Source organism: Dama dama, chromosome 33, assembly GCF_033118175.1.
Source record: "Dama dama isolate Ldn47 chromosome 33, ASM3311817v1, whole genome shotgun sequence".
NCBI lineage: Eukaryota > Metazoa > Chordata > Mammalia > Artiodactyla > Cervidae > Dama > Dama dama.
This window is the reverse complement of record NC_083713.1, coordinates 21737441-21759032: the sequence shown is the minus strand read 5'-3', so window position 1 is coordinate 21759032 and position 21592 is coordinate 21737441. Positions and strand designations below refer to the sequence as shown.

The 21592-nt window shown below is 36.8% G+C and overlaps 2 protein-coding genes across 3 annotated transcripts; one reads left to right on the top strand and one right to left on the bottom strand.

The window, feature by feature from the left end:
* Nucleotides 1–575: 575 nt before the first annotated feature.
* Nucleotides 576–8238, top strand: PJVK (pejvakin). The gene is made up of 6 exons (XM_061135227.1): nucleotides 576–2135; nucleotides 2865–3060; nucleotides 3570–3711; nucleotides 4800–4917; nucleotides 7547–7645; nucleotides 7840–8238. The coding sequence occupies exons 1-6, from the start codon at nucleotides 1925–1927 to the stop codon at nucleotides 8130–8132; spliced, it is 1059 nt and encodes a 352-aa protein (XP_060991210.1). The 5' UTR covers nucleotides 576–1924; the 3' UTR covers nucleotides 8133–8238.
* Nucleotides 8239–11380: 3142 nt separating this feature from the next.
* Nucleotides 11381–18939, bottom strand: FKBP7 (FKBP prolyl isomerase 7). Of its 2 annotated transcripts, none has more exons than XM_061135008.1 (4): nucleotides 18624–18939; nucleotides 17431–17582; nucleotides 12888–13021; nucleotides 11381–11717 (listed from the first exon to the last, which is right to left on the bottom strand). In XM_061135008.1, the coding sequence occupies exons 1-4, from the start codon at nucleotides 18935–18937 to the stop codon at nucleotides 11556–11558; spliced, it is 762 nt and encodes a 253-aa protein (XP_060990991.1). In that variant the 5' UTR covers nucleotides 18938–18939; the 3' UTR covers nucleotides 11381–11555. The 2 variants fall into 2 exon arrangements, with proteins under 2 accessions (XP_060990991.1, XP_060990992.1); XM_061135009.1 differs by having other exon boundaries at nucleotides 12888–13018.
* Nucleotides 18940–21592: the final 2653 nt, after the last annotated feature.

Genomic DNA, 21592 nt, shown 5'->3' with positions numbered 1-21592 from the left:
GGTGCGGCCGCGCAGGTCCCGCTCCGGGCCACGCCCCCTGCTGTCCCCGCGCGGCCGCGCTCCTCGGCGGCCCCGCCCACCGGCTGGCCGGGCTCCTCGGCGCCGCGTCCCGCCCTCTCTCCTAACCCGGGTTTCCTCAGCTGCAGCCGGTGCCCAGCCTTCTGCCCACCGACGAGGGGAGACCGCAGTTCTGTGTCCTTAAAAGGAGGCCATTCCCTGCCCAAAAAGAGGCTTGTCGCCGGGCAGGCAAGCTTCAGAGTCTGTGAGGCCTGAAGCTCAACCGTTTTTTTTTTTTTTTGGCCAGGTTACGGGGACGGGGAAGAGGAGGGGTACGTCACGTTAAGAAAATAATTTCAAAATTCCAAATGCAGAATTGCTGGAGAATGGCCTCCCCGGGCCTGGGCCCGAAGCCTAAGACTTGCAGTATATCCGCTCCTGAGGGCTCGGGTGGGTCCTCCTGTCCTGGAGCCCAGCGTTTAGATGCTCCCGGAGACCCGCGCCTCTCACCCAGGGTGGGCTTCATTGTCTTCCAGGCTTTTGTCGCCTGGTGAGTGCTGGGCCAGCGGATCCCAGCAAGGCAAGTTAGGAGTAAACGAAGGCTTTTCTGTGGAACCGCTTCTAATTAATGCTGTTTCTGAACACCTAGGTTGGTTGTGATGGCATTTGCCTGGGATGTACCACCTTTGTTGGGGATCAGACAGCGACATTAAGTGTCCTATGGCTTCCAGGGGTTTTGCTTGCCACGTGCAGAAATGACTCCTTGTGTCTTCTCGTTTCTGGAGATTGCCTTGCACAATTCTATTCACACGAAGCGACATTATTAGAAACTTTTTGTTTGTTACTCTGGAGCCCTGGATACTAGAGATCAAATGAAAAAAATTATCCGGAATCTAATCAAGCTGATTGAAGCTTGAATTAAGCCTGTTTTTATCTTCCTCCACCTCCCCCTTGTATAGATGTTAGTGTATCAATTGCTTTTCATTGATATACTTTAATGAATATCTTACTTTAAGTACCACATAGCCACTATGTCAGAATAACATCCACGTAGCTATGGCAGTACATTATTTCAGCACTCAGATTTGCTTATAAATTTATTTTTAGCCATAAAATTCCTTAAAAACAAGCCTAAACTTTATATTGCTCTCATTAAATGTTGAGTAACTGGGATGATAATGGTGAAACAAAAAGAAAATAAATGCAGCAGGACTCTATTTCAAAGAGATATTATGTAGTAGCTTAAGATAAGAAACCCCTAAGTCAGAGTTGATGCAGTTACGTGTAAATATGTTTCATTTAGTATTTTATAAAGTTCTGCATGCAATTGTTTCCTTATATTCTGTGAATTTATTTTTATATTAATCACTTGGTTGTGTAAACATACAAGGAAAATGAATGAAATGTTCCAAGAATACACTGGACTATAACAGAGAAACAATACTCTTCTGTCGCCAATATTGGCATGATGGATTTGTGAAGGACTTCCCTTTGGACTAGGTCCACTGTAGATGGTGTCCAGGGCTAATGTTAGTGGCTAAGTTGTATTGCTCCCCAAAGGGCTATTTGCTTCCTTCGAACCTGGCAAACCACTATCAACTGCGACCCTCCCCAAGGACATTGGTGATGTCTGAAGATGACTAGTTTTCTGTGGATATCTTAGGATTATAGACGCAATTCCAAGTTGACTTGCTTTTAGTGTGTTATTCTACACTGGTAATCTATAATTCATTGCCTGAGCATACCAGGGAGGCAGTGTTGTGAATTGTATCGTGGTAAGCTACTTGCTGAGACCATGCTTTGTATTTTTCACATGTACAATTATATTTAAAATCAGGCAAGGCTTAGTTTTAGGCCTGATTTTCTTTGAAAATATGGATTTGTTGTCTGAGGGTTGCAGTGGATGACATTTTGATTTAGTATTAATATGTTTGCTGCTGCTACCAAGAGCTTTGTCAAACAAGTTGGAGATGGAGGGAGATTAGTTCCTGTTCCAAGCCTCAGTGAGGCTGACAAATACCAACCTCTAAGTCTGGTGGTCAAAAAGAAGCGATGTTTTCTGTTTCCTAGATATAAATTTACCTCAACACCTTTTACACTGAAAGATATTCTTCTAGGAGACAGAGAAATTTCAGCTGGTAAGTTTCAATGTTTGTTTGGGCGTGATTACTCATTCACGTGTATTATTTGTAATCTAAATGTAGGTTGTCTGTGCTACTTACATTGGTAATATTTACACGTTTTCATTGATGAAAGCAACTTTTATTACTGTAGCAGTAATAATGTTAACAATGCTTAATGTTTGTATAGTATCAAATCTCTTATTGATTGAATAATTTCAAATGTATTTTATAAGTTTATTGTATAATTTAATTTTAGTTATTTTATAAGTTGTTTTAATCAGATCAGTATAGAATATGGCATAATAATATATTTCTTCATTTATAAAATGGGGCTGTTATTCAGTCTTACCTATCTCACATAGTTAAATGAGATTAAGTTAATTTGCATTTATTTTTTACTTCTCTTATGGTTGGTAAGCTTAAATGTATTAACAGGCTAGTTTAGAAATTAAATTGACATTTTGTCAAACTTTTCTTATAAACACTTGTTTTTCTTTCTACGAGTCATTGGATCTTGATGCTTAAGTGTTCTGTTGGCTGAAAGAAAATTTGAGTTCGTTTAAAGTATTCTGGATATTTATTTCTCTTGTCAAATTAATTGAATTGCTCTTTTTCATGTTGATTTGAGATGGTACCATTCTCAACAATTGGGTAATCAAGTTTTAAATGATAAATTAATGTATTACTCTATATTTACATTAGATGAATTCAAGACATTTAAAATATTGATTTCTTTTTTTAAAGGTATTTCATCTTATCAGCTACTGAATTATGAAGATGAATCAGACGTTTCACTCTATGGAAGACGAGGCAACCATATTGTGAATGACGTTGGGATTAATGTTACTGGATCAGATTCCATTGCAGTAAAAGCTTCATTTGGTGTAGTAACCAAACATGAAGTGGAAGTATCAACATTACTCAAGGAAATTACTACACGGTCAGTATAATATATTTCCATGTTTTCTTTAAACATTTTAATTATATAAACTTCATTACAAAGTGTTTAAAATATTCCAGTTATATTTTACTAGAGTAATTTGTTTGACTTATTTGAAATACTACAAATTAGTCATATACTCAAACTTTGGATAAGTGTAGATATCCAGAATCATTTGTTTTAAACAAAATTTAATTGTTCTGCAAGATCGCTTTGGCTCTGCACACATTTGCTAAATTATAAGATTACAAGACTTCAAGAATCTGCTTGCAACAAATACACTAAAAATTTCCTCCAACAGACTCCTCTAGTACACATGTTTTAATGAAATAGGAGAGGCAGATTATTGAATTTCTTTTGAGCATACTTTCTGATTTGTATTAGGACTGCCTTGATTTACTTTTAATTAAGGTGGATCATGAATAGTAACACATGATAAGCAGAATTTACTTGATTATACATAGTTAGATGATACAGATTCTTGTGAATGTCTGTCTTCTTGATTTTAGAAAAATTAATTTTGACCACAGTTTGATACGTCAGTCAAGGAGCAGCAGAAAGGCAATATTGTGTGTGGTCATGGAAAGCATCCGAACCACACGACAGTGCTCACTGTCTGTGCACGCTGGAATTCGTGGGGAAGCCATGAGGGTAAACCATTAGACTCATTGGATTTCTCTTACTCAAAAGCTGCAATGGGAATTTAAGTATTCAAGAGCCTTGTGTATTTTGTCAAATGTTGAAATTAAAGAGCTGCAATTGTATATAGGATTTTGCACGCTAATGGCTTTGTTTTAGCATATGAAGAAAGAAATCCAAGGAAATTTGAATTATAAACATGTAAAATAATATAAAAAAATACAAATACTTGTGAAATAATGTGTACAATGGAGTCCCTCAGAGTACTGTTTAAATGCTGTTTTAAGAATACAGACTGAGTGTGTTTATTGAACTCTTCGATTTTATTTTTAAGTGATAGAGTTTATACTTGAATTTTAAAAGTTGAGTTTATATTTTTATTGATTTTTCTAAAATAACATTGTCAATGGCCAAACATGCTTCATTCAGTGTTAAGTCCTTTAAAAAAAATCTTGAAAAGTTATTGGTGTTTAATTTTTAGCTCAATTATGACATTATTTGTCATTGCCATTAGCCTAATAATGACACATAATGATGATTTGTTTTATTAAAATGAATTATTAGAAAGATAGACTACATTGATAATCTTTTCAAGTCTTTGCAAATGAAGTGGCTACATTTAAGTGCCCACCAAATTGTTTAATATTGGATCATTTTGGGGGCATGAACTGAATGAAAAACATTTACTTAATTGTTGGTGATTGCTTTGGAAAGCTGCTGAAAGCTCTGGGGGCTTTGGAACAGTGGACACAATAGGCTAAAAACAAATGTAGGCCTTAAAGGCAGTGGATTTGCAGTTGAAAGGAAAAGGTTCCTATGACCCAAAGCATCACCCTTGTGGTAGCTCTAGTCATTGACTTGGGTACAAAGTAAATGAGAAAGTAACAAGTATTTCCTAATATAGATCAGGAATCCCCATTGGACCATTTATTTGAACCTCTGCTATAAACAGTTGAATTCAGGTAGGATAGTTCTTTACTTGGAGGGGCGGAAGAGTTTGTTTGTTTTTGGTAGGATTGTAGGGAATGTTTTGTTTCTCCAAAAATATATCCTTTACATGTTATACTCCTTAACAATGTTGTTTAATTTATTTAATATAGTTTCATTTTATGGATGAACAGAATCCCAAGGGAAGGGACAAAGCTATTGTTTTTCCAGCACATACAACCATAGCTTTCAGTGTTTTTGAACTCTTCGTTTACTTGGATGGTGCCTTTGGTGAGTGAATGATTTACGTGAAACACTGAAATTATTATAGTGAGAATCTCTGTCTCTGTCTCTCCCTGAGTGTCTAGTGATGAAGATCTGTCAGCACTGTCAATATTACGCTTGGGTGAAATGACTGGGAAAGACCCAACAGTCCCTTCTTCCTACCATAACCTCATCCTTGTTTCTTGGGAAAAGCTGTAGACTTCCCAACACCCCACTTCCAGTTATAGTTGAGAGCTAGAATGCAATCCACTGGCAAAGTATTTTCTTGACTAACATGGGAAAATAAAAAATAACCTTCTAATAGGTTTTTGGGCTTCCCAGGTGGCATTAGTGGTAAAGAACCTGCCCACCAATGCAGGAGACATTAAGAGACATGGGTTTGATCCCTGAGTCAGGAAGATCCCCTGGAGGTGGGCATGGCCACCCACTCCAGTATTCTGGCCTGGAGAGTACCATGGACGGAGGAGCCTGGCAGGCTACAGTCCATGAGGTTGCAGAGAGTCGAACACAACTGAAGTGATTTAGAACTTGCGCAGGTAGTTATTGAAGATGGCAAATAGAGGAGGTATACACAGTAGGGTGCCACAAAGTGTCAGGGCACCCAAGCTAGCATAAGACAACCTTTCTTTAGGTTTTCCTTTCATAGACCCAGCTCTCCTGACCCTGGACTACCTAAAACCTTAAAGGTACAAATACTTCCCTAGAACCGTCATCTTATATAATACTGCAGTTCAGGTCACTTTAAATTTCTACATTGCATCAAGTTTTAATTTTAGGAGACCAATCAGCTCAAGTCTATGTATAACCCAAGGATTAGGCAAGGGAGCCCCTTAGCCATGGCCATTTATAAACATTTTTGTTGTTTTTTTATTTCCTTTAAACTTTTTATTTTGTATTGGAGTATAGCTGATTAACAATGTTTCGATAGTTTCAGGTGGACAGCAAAAGGACACAGCCATACATATGAGTGTATCCATTCTCCCCCAAACTTCCCTCCCATCCTGTCTGTCACATGACATTGACAGGTGTTCCCTGTGCTATGCAGGAGGATCTTGTTGCTAATTCGTTCTAAATATAGCAGAGTATACATGTCCATCCCAGACTGTCTTAACTATCCTTCCTCCTGTTCTTCCCCACCCCTCCCCTGGCAACCATAAGTCCATATAAACATTTTTATAAACATTTTTAGACCTGTTTTTGTTTTTGCAGTTCTGTTGTAAGAGAGAATGAGTTAAACAAAACAAAACATGTTAAGTAAATTTTGTTTGGGACACTAAAGGGTATAGGTTTTTACAATTATATTGATCATTGAGTATAAACTGATACAACTGATAATGTCCATCAGAATTTAAAATTACATATATTTTAGTCTTATTTAAACTTTTAGGAATTTATCCTACACATATACTTACACATATGTGAAATGACTTGTATAAAGATAGTTTGTAATAGTAGAAGATGGGAAATAACCTTAAGATGGAGGGACTGAAACAAAAAATTAAAAATCTTAATGTCTAAGATTTACAAAACTAAAAGAGTTTAGAAGAAATTCAAGTAAACTTTCAAATGATGTTTTGCAAGTTTGTAGCAATTCTACTTCTGCAGCAGCATAGTAGGGTATCCAAGCACACTGTATTGAAGTTTAAAATTGCACTGAATCTTTTGGAACACCTATTTCATTACCTGCTTATTAATTCCTAGATTACCATGTTGGCTGCAACTATGAAAATATCCTTTAATACAGATGTTTAACATAGAGGTAAATCATCAGAAAATGAAAGCACCGTTAGAGTTAATAAGAAATGCAGCACGGACCCAATAGAAGCAGATAAAAACATACTTGCTCTGTTTATGACCCCAGACATGCTAATATGCTAATAAGTAATGCTTGCAAAGAATTGGAATGACACGTGTTTTTCAGCAGCTTTTTGGTTTAAATTGATTGCCAATAATGACAGTGATATAGTAGGAAGAATCCTTCAAAACCTGACAATGCTATAGCAGTCTGTTCCTAAGTATAAATTTCACATGTGTGTACGTATATCTGTAGGATAAATTGCTAGAAGTCTAAATAAGACTAAAATATATGTAATTTTAAATTCTGATGGATGTATCAATTCTATCAGTTTATACTTCTAATGATCAGTATAATTGTAAAAACCTGTACCCTCTGGTTAAATAAGGTACATCCACACAGAATACTGTGAAGCTGTTAAGAATTAGCACTAAAGATACTACTGACAGGGAATAATCTCTATGATATTTTAAAGAGATGTATATTTATTAATCTTGCAACCTAAAATATTATATATGTACGTACTTACATACATATTTACATAGCCTTTATGCCTGTGAAATACATGGAGATTTTCTATAAGTACACACAACAGTAGTTACCCCTGGGGTATAAAGCTGAAACTGGGGTCAGTGAAGAGACTTATTTATCATTGTATCCTCTTTTTGTACTCTTTGAATTTTGTACCATGTAAATGCTACCTTTTCTAAAAATATGTGAAATTTAACTTAAAAAATAAAATGAATGGCATGTGCCAGAATTCAACCACAATTAAAACTCCCAATAAAATATGAGTTGTTCAGGTTATAACTTAACATCTTCTAAAAATTTTTTTTATAGACCTTTGTGTCACTTCAGTGTCAAAAGGAGGATTTGAAAGGGAGGAAACGGCAACATTTGCACTGCTCTACAGATTGAGAAATCTACTATTTGAGAGAAGTATGTCCATTGAAGATTTTGTTCCTTCTCAGATTAACACTTGAGGTTCTCTTTATTAATCTTGTCTTTAAGAATTTAAATTTAAAAGCCAAATTTCATGACTGATTGTTTAGATTTACACATAGTTATAAATGCAGTCTGGCTATACATTTTTTTATTTAACTTTTAACACATGTCTGTTTTTATCCTTTTAGATAGAAGAGTGATGGATGCCATTTCTCGTTCACAGCTTTACTTAGATGATCTTTTTTCTGACTATTATGACAAACCTCTCAGCATGAGTGATATTTCACTCAAAGAAGGTACTCACATCCGTGTTAACTTACTTAATCACAACATTCCAAAAGGACCTTGCATACTCTGTGGAATGGGGAACTTTAAAAGGGAGACTGTTTATGGGTGTTTTCAGTGCTCTGTTGATGGGCAGAAGTACGTGCGACTTCATGCAGTTCCTTGTTTTGATATTTGGCACAAGAGAATGAAATAAAATGGAAAACAAATGTACCTTGCTGGTGTTTTGGGTGCAACTGTGCCACACACCTTTCCAAAATTATCTTGGTTCACTTTGATGAATTGTAGCAAATTAAAGAGGGAGAGGAATGAGAAATTAATTTGTCTGGGCATCATTTTTCCCATTTATAACATGGAGATGATAATAGTGTCTACCTCAGAAATTGTCATGAAGATTAATAATATTGTTTATATCAGAAAGGCTTATATTTAAAATTCAGAATATAGACATTCCTTTATAAAATCTGCCAGTTGAATCTACCTTGGAACTTAGTCTACCATTTTACATACAAACTTTCGAGATATGTTTTATTTTTAATTGACTTTTAATTCAATATTTGAGGATGACAGGAATGCACAAGTGGCAACCTTTTGATGCTTTAACTATTTCCCTAGGTCTGGTAAAATGAGAAAAATGTGTTAATAATTTAATGTAATCCTAAATGTTTAATTGTGGTATCAAATTAAAAGCACACCGAGCTCAGTGTGGGGTTTTGTGTACATAGTTAAGTGTGACTGATCGTAGTAATGGGCTGCCATTCCATGATGTGGGTATATATGTGCGCACCAGCTTTGTCTTTATAAGAACTCAGTACTGTCATTTTAAAGTTAAGGCAGCTGGGACACATTTACTTCTCTTATTTGAAAGTGTTTGAAACATTTAACATACTTTGTTCTCAGAGACCTTTTTCATCTACTCTGTAAGACGTGAAATTTTTTCATATACAAACCTAAATAATTGGCTCAGCTGGTAAAGAATCCACCTGCAATGAGGGAGATCTGGGTTTGATCCCTGAGTTGGGAAGATCCCCTGGAGAAGGGAAAGGTTACCCACTCCAGTATTCTGGCCTGGAGAATTTCATGGACTGTATAGTCCTTGGGGTCGCAAAGAGTCGGACACAACTGAGTGACTTGCACATGCACTTACTTGCATTATTAAAATAATTACAGAAGTACTGTTAAAATTCCAGAACTCAAAGTATATAATACAGCAGTCAGTACTAGGCATATGCCAATGAAGGTGTTAGGCAATTGTGTAAATATGAAATATTTACTTGTTTACTGTATGTATGTAGAAGGGTTAAAATTTTATTTATTTAAACATGAATAGTTTTCAAGTAAATTTCCATATTCATATGACATCATCTATGATTTTTTAAAACATAAGTTTAAAAGTACTTGGTATGAAAACAATGGGATAGAAAGGTGAGAATTAGAAACAGTATCAGGATAATTTCCAGTATAGCTTTCATGACATTTTTGTTTTGCAGAGTATATAATTCAAGTGCAAATATGAGTATACTGATCAAAAAGGGCTCTAGTGACTTCTTTTATATGGATATAGACATGGGGACAGTTTCTAAACCAAAGTATAATATTGTGTTATCAACTTAAGTTTACTACTGAGCAGGTTTTTCTGAGGAAAGTAAAGCGATGAAAGTTGAAGACTGAGTTAAGTGAGGAGGAGGTATAAAACTGGGTTATGGGAATGAAGAAATATTGGGAGACAGGAAAAGAGAGTAAATGTTTTTATTTTATGAAGTGTCTAGCTCTGTGCTACACATATGTGATATTCACTAACCTAGTGAGATTTGTGTTGCCCTTATGCTTTTTTTTTTTTTTTTTTGATGTGGAATATTTTTAAAGTCTATATTGAATTTGTTACAATATTGTTGCTGTTTTATGTTTTGGTTTTTTGACTAAGAAGCACGTGAGATCTTAGGTCCTCAACCAAGGATTGAACCCCCACACTCTCCATTGGAAGGCAAAATTCTAACCACTGAATGGCTAGGAAAGTCCCCTTATACTTTTAAATTATAGGATTTCTAGCAGTATATATAAAGAGGTTAAAAGATAATCAATAAACAATGGTTTGGAAACAGTAAGTTTCATAAAATGGAAAAAACTGTTTTAAACTTACTTGTTTTAAATAGAGCTATTTACTACCTAAGCACACTTTTCCATGGGCTTCACTGGTGTCTCAGATGGTAAAGAGTCTGCCTGCAATGCAGACACTTGGGTTTGATCCCTGGGTCAGGAAGATCCCCTGGAGAAGAAAATGGAAACCCACTCCAGTATTCTTGCCTGGAGAATTCCATGGACAGGGGAGCCTGGTGGGCTCCACCTTATGGGGTCACAAAGAGTTGGACACAACTGAGCGACTAACACACATACACACATGATTTTCTATATATACCGTAGGCAAATCTGACCTGATCCAATAAATATGTGTCCTTTCTTGGGTACCAGCATGATCTTCTACAGCATCTCTTACCTCTTATTCTCAACATGTTGGACCAAAATGATTTGACGATGACACAAAATTGCCATGGCACTTTATATCCTCATGTATCCTCATGTGTAAAATAAGTTCTACACATCTATCAGAAATTTGATGGCATACATTTGTACTGTTTGCTCATGGTTAATACTAAGAACACTGTGAAATGAAATGACATAGGATAGAAATACCCAGAGAAAGGGAGACTTAAGAAATGCCATAGCATCAATTAAAAACTATCAAGACAAAAAGTTAGGGATGGTAGATATAAAGGCCTACAAGAAGGAAGAGGTGTAGCACATTCATAATGATGTCTGAGGGCATGCGCAAGTCAGAGCAGCACGGACTTTAGGACGCATGCTCTAAGACAGAGGCACAAAGCCTTTGGTCTCATCAAGTCTCTCTGAAACATTAGCCACTGGAACAGATACCCAAGGCCAGAAGCTTGCACCATAAAGTACGGACACTGTGTTGAGGCTCTCTGTGGGACATATTATTACAACTAATACTTTTCTACATGCACACTAAAGGAAGATTTCTCAGTCATATGACTTTATTTTTGGCTGTGCCATGTGAAATGTGAACCCATTTCCCCTGTAGTGGAAGCTCAGAGTTTTAACCACTGGTCTACCAGGGAAGTCTGGTAGATTTTTATATCTTACTGTCTGTAATGCTATGAAATGTATAAAACAAGTGAAATGTTAATTCTTGGGTTTCTATTAAATATGTTTAAAATATGGGGTACTTTAAATATTAAAAATTGGGTATTTACATATCTATACATGCTGTGATGGTTAGAGTTGGGAAGAACTTACAGATTATGACATAAGTGTCTTCCTATAACTTGAAGGGGAAAAAATTGCCTAATAGGATACAGAGGTCGATTTCATGGTACTGCAATTCATGTTAACAGAATAAAGCAATAGGAAACACAATCATGCCTATTTGAAAGTTAAATGTTGCAAAAAAGCCTCACATTTATTATTCCAATATTACATGTATTGAAGGACCAAAATATATTCATGAGGGAAAAATAGAAAATACAATGCAGAGAAAAGTGACTTTGTTTTATATATAAAGTACAGTAAATAGCTAAGAAAATTTAGAAATAAAAATATGCTATAGTTCATCATGTTGATAGACATTGTATTCCTTAGAAGAAATGAAGCCATCACCATCATGGTCGTTCTTCTTAAAAAAATCCTCTAAAACTGCAGTCTGATATGACTTGTCACGTGGCTTCTCATCTTTTTCAAATTCCTTTTGCAGGTAATGACTTATCTAGAGGGCCAAAATAATATTTCTTTAATAAACAAGATACCACAATAAATTTCCAGAAACTTTGAGAAAGCTTTCAAGAAACATATCTCAGACTACTTATTATACGTGATACAAAAATTTAAAAGGCTATTTGAGGTTTTATTTTTTTCAACCTTTGAAGCAATTTTCTGAAGAGAAACAGATCTTCAAATTAGCTTCCCCTGAGGTTAGAGATGGTTAATGGTACATACTCAGAGATTAATATCTGAATGTTAATGGCAACCTGTTCCACTGTACTTGCCTGGAGAATTCCATGGACAGAGGAGCCTGGTGGGCTACAGTCAGTCCATGGGGTCACAAAGAGTCAGACATGACTGAGCAACTGAGCATGCAGGCACACACATGCTATACAATAGGTCTTTGTTTATTTTATATATAGTAGTGTGTATCTGTTAATCCCAAATTCCCAATTTATCCTTTCCCTCTTCCTTTCCCCTTTGGTAACCATAATTTGTTTTCTATGTCTGTGAGTCTGTTTCTATTTTGTATCATTTTTTTAGATTCCATTTGTAAGTGATATCATTTGTCTTAAAGTTCATTTAGTATGATAATCTCTATGTCCACTTATGTTGCTGCAAATGGCATTATTTCATTCTTTTTTATGGCTAAGTAATATTCCATTGTATGTATGTATGTGTATGTGTGTATGTATGTACGTATGTGTATGTATGTGTGTGTGTATGTGTGTATGTATGTACACCACATCTTTATCCATTTATCTGTCAGTGGACATTTAGGGTGCTTCTGTGTCTTGGATGTTGTAACTAGTGCTGCAATGAACAGGGGTACCTGTTAGTTTTTCAAATTATAGTTTTGTCTGTATCTATGTCCAGGAATGGGATTGCTGGGTCACATGACTATTTTTAAAGTCATGATGCCTGTGTAGAGATTAGTTTGGTATTTTAATGACCCTCTTGCAGGGAGAAAAGTAATTAAACAGGTTGACTCCATTTCAACTTTTATATTAAAAAAGCACATTTTCTTCTTAGAATTTAATATTTTTGTAATTAGCTCTATAAAAGCAAATTAATTAGCCCATGCTAGATAGAAGTAAACATAATAGCTTTAACACAGATGTATTTAAACGGTAATAAAAATTTAGATTGTACATATGAAATCTGTTTGAATTACCTCAGTTTTAGAAAGTTGCCTGTCATTGTCCATGTCTATCTGTTTAAATGTTTCAACGCTTCGTGGTCCTTTGGTCACAGCATAAAGTTCAATCTCAAAAATCAATGTTGCATCAGGTGGAATCTTGCCTTCTGCTAAAGGTATGAATTTTAACAGTTTAACTTACATGAAGATAATGGTCAAATATATATTCACAAATAGCCATGACAGCATTATGATTGTATTATTTCACATTTATAAGAATTGCTTTCTAACTATTTCTTAGGAACACTTTTCTCATATGTTTTCAAAACAAGTAAGTTCTAAAGACTTAGGGGACCATTATTTTCTGATTAAATTTAAATAAATATAAATCATATAATTTTTAATAATATACTCCAGCATCATACAAGAAAGGGCTAGTGCAGAGAAATTCACAGCCAGAAATATTTCAAAGATTAGTATCTTTTAGAAAATGATTTTGTTCAGTTATTTGGAAGTATGAATAAAATATATGTATTAATATACTTGTTTGTCAGACTTGTCATATAGACAAAAAATACTGCAATAACAGAACAAACCAGTAACAATTTCATGAAGAAATTTCTAATCACAAAAAAACTCTTATAAGTATTAAGTTAAATAGTTCCCTTTAATAAAGTTAGCCAATTAAGTGATGTCACAGATGATTTTAGCGAACTATGGGCTACTTCAGATGACCATTCATAAAAATGACCTGCAGTGAGCTTTTGTCACCACTACATTATAGTTACTCAAATATTTGTTGAATGAATGGTGTCTATCACTTATTTAAAAAATGGCTAAGTTTGTTCTTTGATGGAAACTAATTTTTTAATGAAAAAGTGGAGGATTCTTGCTAAAATTTTATATAATTCAAAGAAAAAAGCTTGAAAGTTACAGCCAAAGGAAGTAGATCAGTCATCTCCAAACCAGGACACAGAAAAATCTACCCATATATCACATGACTAATGTGACCAACCCAACCAACATACATTACCTAACTTTAGAGTAAAAGATTGAGTCAATGATAATTTTACAAGATCCATCCCCATTCTGTCTCATTAAGATCTCTTTATGACAGAAAAATAACTTTTCCTGACAATAATTAAAAACAAATTCAAGATTCTTAAGGAAAACTATTACAAGTTGAAGTTTCCCCAAAATTCAATACACATAGAATAAACTGCCAGTTAGTTTTATCTTACTAAAAAATGATAGTATAAAGAAGAGAAAAACATGCATTTACTATAGAATTACTTGTATTTAGAGAAGCAGATCAAAAGACTTAGGAATTAATATAAAGAATCTATACATACCACATGTACTGTTAGTTAAAGCACTAACAAATCACATGCATTTCAAGACATGCAGAGGTGCTCTGTGACATTAGGCAAGAATATTGCGCAGAAGAAAAGACTTCTTCAAGGACTACCTAAAATAAAGTTACAGCTTATGTTAGGTCTTAATGACAATTTATTTAGAAAAGCTTATTCAGTCAAGATATTGTGTGTTAAGCAGTTGCTTATGGTCTACACAGCAGCTTTTAAAATAATTGAATTCAAGCTATTAGTAAGTTATTATAAATAATACAGGTAAACTAGCAGTTAGCTACATTCCAAAGAACACACTTTTGTTGGGCTTCAGTTTCCTTACATGTAAGACAGAGGTGTTGGTGATATTATTATACTAGTGAGATTCATGGAGATTCCCTGGTGGCTCAGATGGTAAAGTATCTGCCTGAAATGTGGGAGTCCTGGGTTCAATTCCCTGGTTGGGAAGATCCCCTGGAGAAGGAAATGGCAACCCACTCCAGTACTCTTGCTTAGAAAATTCCATGGATGGAGGAGCCTGGTGGGCTACAGTCCATGGGGTCATTATATTTATTGAAGACACCTCAAACTGAATATGAACTAACTTCTCCATGTCCAATTTATTATACATTTTTGCCACAAGGGTCTAGCTTATTAATAGCTTAGGCTGCTTGGGTAATCATTCATATCTAAGCATAAATTAGTTTACAATAAGCATAAAATTAGTAATCATTTGCCATGTGGTAACAGGACCTAGTATGAGCACCAGTTGACAAGAGATGTGGGTGCTCTTGTAGCAGGCAGAATGCTCTCTTGTCTACAAGAGAGCAAGAGAAACTCTGAAAATGAGATTTAAGGAGGCTGAAAGGCGAACTCTGCCTGTATTACTTTAGAATTGGGCTCAGTCCATGACAGCATTTTTAGGACAAGATTACATTCAATTTAACTTATCTTCAATTCTCTCTCTCCTAGGCTCCTTTACAACTAAAAATAGGATACCTTAATTATGGTTTTGTGGGAGTTATTTTGATGGAACCAAATGATTAGCAAAAAACTTTGAAAGTGAAGATGTAGTTATCTGGACTGTCTCTTTAGGAGTTTTAAATCTGACTGAGTTTGATTTGTATCACTAATGTCCCTCCAGTCCAATCTGGGGGCTGTGAACCTTGCTCCTGCTGGAAAGAATAGGCAAGGAAACCAGCTCTTCTAATGAGTAAAACAACAGCCTTAAAAAGGGCTTGCCATTTCAATGAAATATTGGGGTGTAGAGACAATATTTCATTGTAGAAACCCTTGATTACTTTAATTGTATACTAAATATTTCAAATAGCTGGGGTTAAGAAGGACTCAAAATAAAATGAGGTGGTAAAAATTCTTTCCTTAGGGAATTCTCTGGTGGTCCAGTGGTTAAGATTCTGCGTTTCTACTGCAGAGAGTACAGGGTTTGATCCCTCGTCCAGGAGCTAAGATTCCTGCAAACCACAGGGAACAGTCAAAAAAAAGTCCTTATAGTTTTCACACAGTAAAAGGAAGCAAGGACTCAACTGAGAATGCTAGAAACCAGCTCTCTGCCATTTCCCCCCCTTAAAATTTTTTTTCTATTCTCCACTTTTGTGTTTGGTAGTTGCTCAGTTGTATCTGACTGTTCATGACCCATGGACTGTAGCCCACCAGGCTCCTCTGTCCATGGAATTCTTCAGGCAAGAATACTGGAGTGGGTTGCCATTTCCTTCCCTAGGGGATCTTCCCAACCCAGGCATAGAACCCAGGTCTCCTGCACTGCAGGCAGACTCTTTACCATCTGAGCCACCTGGGAAACCCCACTTTAGTGATTTTTAAAAATTTAATTTTGGAAAAATTAATACATGCCTTTGTCTGTCTGGTTTATTTTCAGTTAGCATAATACCTTCTAGGTCCATCCATGTTGTTGCACATGGCAAGATTTCTTTCCTCTTTATGGCTGAGAAATATTCCAGTGTGTGTGTGTGTGTGTGTGTGTGTGTGTGTGTGTGTATCCATATCACATCTTTACCCACTCATTTGTATTTTTTGGTGAGTGGGCCACTTGTTTATGAAGTTGCCCATTTCTAGGACAGGTCATCATACATGTTTATACATGCTGCAAACATTTTCCTCATTTATCTGCTTAACCTAGGTTCTCATAGCTTACTCAAGTATTTTTAAAATAGTAATATATTGAAAGAAGCTGTTCATTTTTCTACATTTCAAGGCTTCTCCTGAATTTGGATAGTAGTGACTAATAGTTTGTTATGTTTTAGATGTTCTTTCTACAATGTTCCAATGCTGTCCTTTTACTTCAAAATCATATGTTCCAGTTTCCTGAGTTTTATGAATTTGACTTTGGTACTCCTTAAAAAAGTATTTTCTATAGACATTTATATAATAATTAATAAAATAACTTATACTTAAGCAACTAAGGTAGACTTTATAAAATATACACTGTAATTATGAATATTGCCACTATGTGGAGTAACAAACTCTGGCCAGAGACTTGTATTGCAACAATGGCTTAATATCTCGATATGTAAAAAGAGAGAACTGGGCTGGACTGGATTCCATACAGCTAAAGTTTATTGGACTCTTATGTTCTAAAAATATTTTCTCTATGTTTTTTATTTTTTTAGTAATTCAAAAATTTTAATTGTGGGAAAATACAATTAAAATAAAATTTACCATTGTAACCATTGTAAGTATAGAGTTTGTTCAGTGGTGGTATGTATATCGACATTGTAACCAGTCTCTCGAACTATTTCATCTCACAGAACTGAAACTCTACACCTATTAAATAACAGTTGCCTATATTCCACCCTCTCTCCCCTGGCTCCGGCAACCAGCTTGGTCATCCTGGCTCTATGAATTTGACTGTTCTAGGTACTTTATATAAGTGGGATCATACGGTATTGGTTTTGTGTTTGGCTTATTTCACTTAGCATAATGTATTCAAGGTTCATCCATGTTGTAGCATATATCAAAATTTCTTTCCTTTTAAGGCTGAATAATATTCCACTGAATGTATATACCACATTTTGTTTATCCATTCTCATGTCAATATACATTTGGGTTATTTTCAGTTTTTGGCTATTTTGAATAATGCTGCTGTGAACCTAGTTGTAACTATGAGTTACTCATAGTAACTTTGAGAGTCTGCTTTCGATTTTTTTGACTATTTACCCAGAAGTCTATGATTTATTTTTACCATATTTTTACCTTACCATAGCCTTCCTTTCCATATGCAAATGAAGGCGGTATAATCAATTTTCGCTTCTCTCCAGGACACATATCCATCATCCCAATGTCTAGGCCTTTTATGACTTGTCCAACACCAAGAACAAACCATTTGGGGTGGCCTTCATTTTGTGTCCGGCTGTAATTAAAAACAGCACCTCGGTGAGTTGATTTCAAGGAAAATAAAATCAAACTTTAAAATACAGCTGAGTATTTAGTTCCAATGTAAAACTGGAAACCTCTCTAACCATGTCTTTTCCTATATTAGAACTCATTCTGAATCCCATAGTGGGGTGTTTGGCTCAAACTTCCCTCATAATAGCCAGACAGAGGTTTGATTTGCCCAAAGCTAGTCATTTGGAGTCATCTCATTTTCTTTTTTCTTGTCATCTTTACAAAAATGACTCAACAGTTAACTTTTTAATGGGTCTCCTGCCCCTAACTGCATAGTTTGTCCAAATGACTTATTTAACCATTCTGTGTTTATTCTAAAAAAAATTGATGGTCCAGGTTTAGCCTCAAAAAGTCATTTGAACCACGATTAAAATTTGTATCTTTTCTTCTTATTAAATTTCCCTATTTTCTTCTAAATGGAAAGAATTAACTTTCCCCAATTGTATTTTTATAGGGTAATAGCACAGAAGGAGAAAAGACATTCTATCTCTGAGTAATAAAACATCAATTAAATCAGAGTAAGTAGTGGTGGGATGAGGGGGCAGGGCAGAAAGACACAGGGTCCGAAACTGGAGCAAGTCATTGTAGGGGCTTCTAGTAGTGAAAAGCGGCCTCCAGTCAGTAAATATTGTGCTTCTGAAGGCCAGATAGACTATTCTACATAATCCTCTGTAAGGAGATTCCAACCCACAGCAAAGGAAGTGTGAACATTCTTACAAACAGTACCTTGACTGACTTCTATAGCCGGTGGCGAGGAGAGCGTATAGATGTAGTGTATTTTTAATAAGTTCTTGGGGTAATATTTTCAGTAATTTAAAAAGTAATATTCCATATAATAGGGAAATACTGTATCAAATCCTATTTTCCCCCTAGAAAGTTCAGAAAGGCTTAACTCTTACTGTTCAAAATGAGCCTCAAACAACCCAACAAATTAAGCTTCTGGTTGGTGGAGGGAAGTTATTTAGTGCCTCATCTGGACTCGGGAGTTGTTCTCATCATATCCTACCTGCAGTAGAATTTCGAGCCGTCTTTAGCCAAGAAGCCGTCGTAATGGGCATTTAGCAGGTCTCCCTTTTTGCTTGTCTTAGAACAATTTTCTGGACGATGCAAAACTTCTATTTTCACTTCCTCTGTGCTCTCCTCTGCCTTTTGTCCCTGAGCAGTAAAAATGCCCCACACGTAAAAGAAAAGGATTAACCTAAATAAGAAATGCATGATTCCTGGATTCACCCCCAGATGATCACTGCGTTCCCTCAAGCGTGTCAGTCGCAGGGGGTGGCAGCCGCTGTAGCCCTTTTCCGACGCGTGGCAGGCGGGCATTGTCCTACGTCACAAAGGGCCATGGGCAGGGTGAAGCGTAGCACCGCCCCTTTCTCCTGCGGCGAGTCCAGCCCTTGGAATTTTTGTCAATTGACTTCTGGCTGCACCCCTGTGGTACCCCGTGCTTTCACTGACTGTCCTTAGCCGCTAAGGCAACACTGTACTTTTGCACCGCATCTCCTTTCCAAGCCCTCATATTTGCAGCCAGTTTCCTCAGGGTTCGATAGTAAAGTTCACTTTTTTTTTTTTTGAAACTGGCAAAAGACGAAATAAAAAGACTACGGTGGGAGATTGTAATCAGGGATACACGATTGGGCGTGAAAGGCTTCTCCTCAGATTTCTAGAGAATTGGTGCGCATCGGGAGAAGCACTCTTGTTTCTGGGGTTTCCTTGAAGCGCCTTCTTAAGGTCAGAGTCATAGATTAAGAGGTTTCAGGCTAAGCCACACACTAGGAAACAGGTGCCACTGCTCCCCTCTGGTTAAAAGCCTTTCCTCAGAGCCGACTAGCGATTTGGGACCGGATACAGGTTTGCATTTTCCTTCCTTCCCCACTTGGGGTCGCCCTTGATTTGAGGGCTGTGAAAGTGCTGCCCTCAATATGCCAGCAAATTTGGAAAACTCAGTAGTGGCCACAGGACTGGAAAAAGTCAGTTTTCATTCCAATCCCAAAGAAAGGCAATGCTAAAGAATGCTCAAACTACTGCACAATTGCACTCATCTCACACGCTAGCAAAGTAGTGCTGAAAATTCTCCAAGCCAGGCTTCAACAGTACGTGAACCGAGAACTTCCAGATGTTCAATCTGGATTTAGAAAGGGCAGAGAAACCAGAGATCAAATTGCAGGTATCTGTTGGATCATCGAAAAAGCGAGAAAGTTCCAGAAAAACATCTGCTTTGTTGACTACGCCAAAGCCTTTGACTGTGTGGATCACGACGAACGGTGGAAAATTCTGAAAGAGATGGGAATACCAGACCACCTGACCTGTCTCTTGAGAAATCTGTATGCAGGTCAAGAAGCAACAGAACTGGACATAAAACAACAGATGGTTCCAAATCGGGAAAGGAGTATGTCAAGACTGTATATTGTCACCCTGCTTATTTAACTTATATGCAGAGTACATTATGAGAAATGCTGGACTGGATGAAGCACAAGCTGGAATCAAGATTGCTGGGAGAAATATCAGTAACCTCAGATATGCAGATGACACCACCCTTATGGCAGAAAGCAAAGAACTAAAGAGCCTCTTGATGAAAGTGAAGAGGAGAGTGAAAAAGTTGGCTTAAAACTCAACATTCAAAAAACGAAGACCACAGCATCTGGTCCCATTACTTCATGGCAAATAGATGGGGAAACAATGGAAACAGAGACAGACTTTATTTTCTTGGGCTCCCAAATCACTGCAGATGGTGACTGCAGCCAGGAAATTAAAAGACACTTGCTCCTTGGAAGAAAAGTTACTATCAACCTAGACAGCATATTAAAAAGCAGAGACATTACTTTGCCAACAAAGCTCCATCTAGTCAAAGCTTTGGTTTTTCCAGTGGTCATGTATGGATGTGAGAATTGGACTATAAAGAAAGCTGAGCGCTGAAGAATTGATGCTTTTGAACTGTGGTGTTAGAGAAGACTCTTGAGAGTCCTTGGACTGCAAGGAGATCCAATCAGTCCATCCTAAAGGAAATCAGTCCTGAATATTCATTGGAAGGACTGATGCTGAAGCTGAAACTCCAATATTTTGGCCACCTGATGTGAAGAACTGACTGATTTTAAAAGACCCTGATGCTGGGAATGATTGAAGGTGGGAGGAAAAGGGGATGACAGAGGATGAGATGGTTGGATGGCATCACCGATTCAATGGACATGAATTTGAGTAAGCTCTGGGAGTTGGTGATGGACAGGGAAACCTGCCGTACTGCTGTCCATGGGGTCGCGTAGAGTCAGACGCAACTGAGCAACTGAACTGAACTGAGGTGCTGGTAAATTTCCTGCTGTTGCTTTTCTTACCAACTCTGCAAGATGTCATTATCCACATTCCACAGACGAGAAAATGAGGTAATTTGAATCTTGGGCATTCTGTTTTAATCTCACACAGTTAATATGCATCAGGGATATGACCAAGTCTGACACAAAAGCCGTATATGAGCTTTTGAGTCGTATATGCTCACCTTCGACATTTTAGTATAAAAACTTGACAATATACACAATAGATTTTACTATCCCATCACCGCGGTCTTAAACCCACTACTTGTATACTATCATATCCATCTGGCCATCTAACTATCAATTCACTATATTTCCAGGCGAATACTCTTACCCAAACTAGGACTTCAGCGAAAGTCTGGTTCTGGAATGGGAGATATTACCTACCTCGGTGATGCTAAGAAAAGCAGCAGCAGTGAGCCTGCTTTAAGCTTTACTTAAAGTGTGCAAAATTCCAAACATCTGAAAATTATTTTTAGTTATACATGGGGATAGGGCTCCCCAGGTGGCTCATTGGTAAAGATTCTGCCTGTCAAGCAGATGTGGGTTCGATCTCTGGGTCGCGGATACCCTGGCGAAGGAATGGCAACCCATTCCAGTATTCTTGCCTGGGAAATCCTGTGGACAGAAGAAGAGCTTGGCGGGCTATAATCCATGGGTCGCAAACAGTTGA

Coding starts and splice junctions, on each gene's coding strand:
- PJVK (XM_061135227.1), top strand. CDS start 1,925: ATGTTTGCTGCTGCTACCAAGAGCTTTGTCAAACAAGTTGGAGATGGA. Junction 3,061..3,569: donor CTCAAGGAAATTACTACACG/GTCAGTATAATA, acceptor TCTTGATTTTAG/AAAAATTAATTTTGACCACA. Junction 4,918..7,546: donor TTACTTGGATGGTGCCTTTG/GTGAGTGAATGA, acceptor TTTTTTTTATAG/ACCTTTGTGTCACTTCAGTG.
- FKBP7 (XM_061135008.1), bottom strand. CDS start 18,937: ATGCCCGCCTGCCACGCGTCGGAAAAGGGCTACAGCGGCTGCCACCCC. Junction 13,022..17,430: donor ATATGGAAAGGAAGGCTATG/GTAAGGTAAAAA, acceptor TCATACCTTTAG/CAGAAGGCAAGATTCCACCT. Junction 11,718..12,887: donor GGCAACTTTCTAAAACTGAG/GTAATTCAAACA, acceptor TTGGCCCTCTAG/ATAAGTCATTACCTGCAAAA.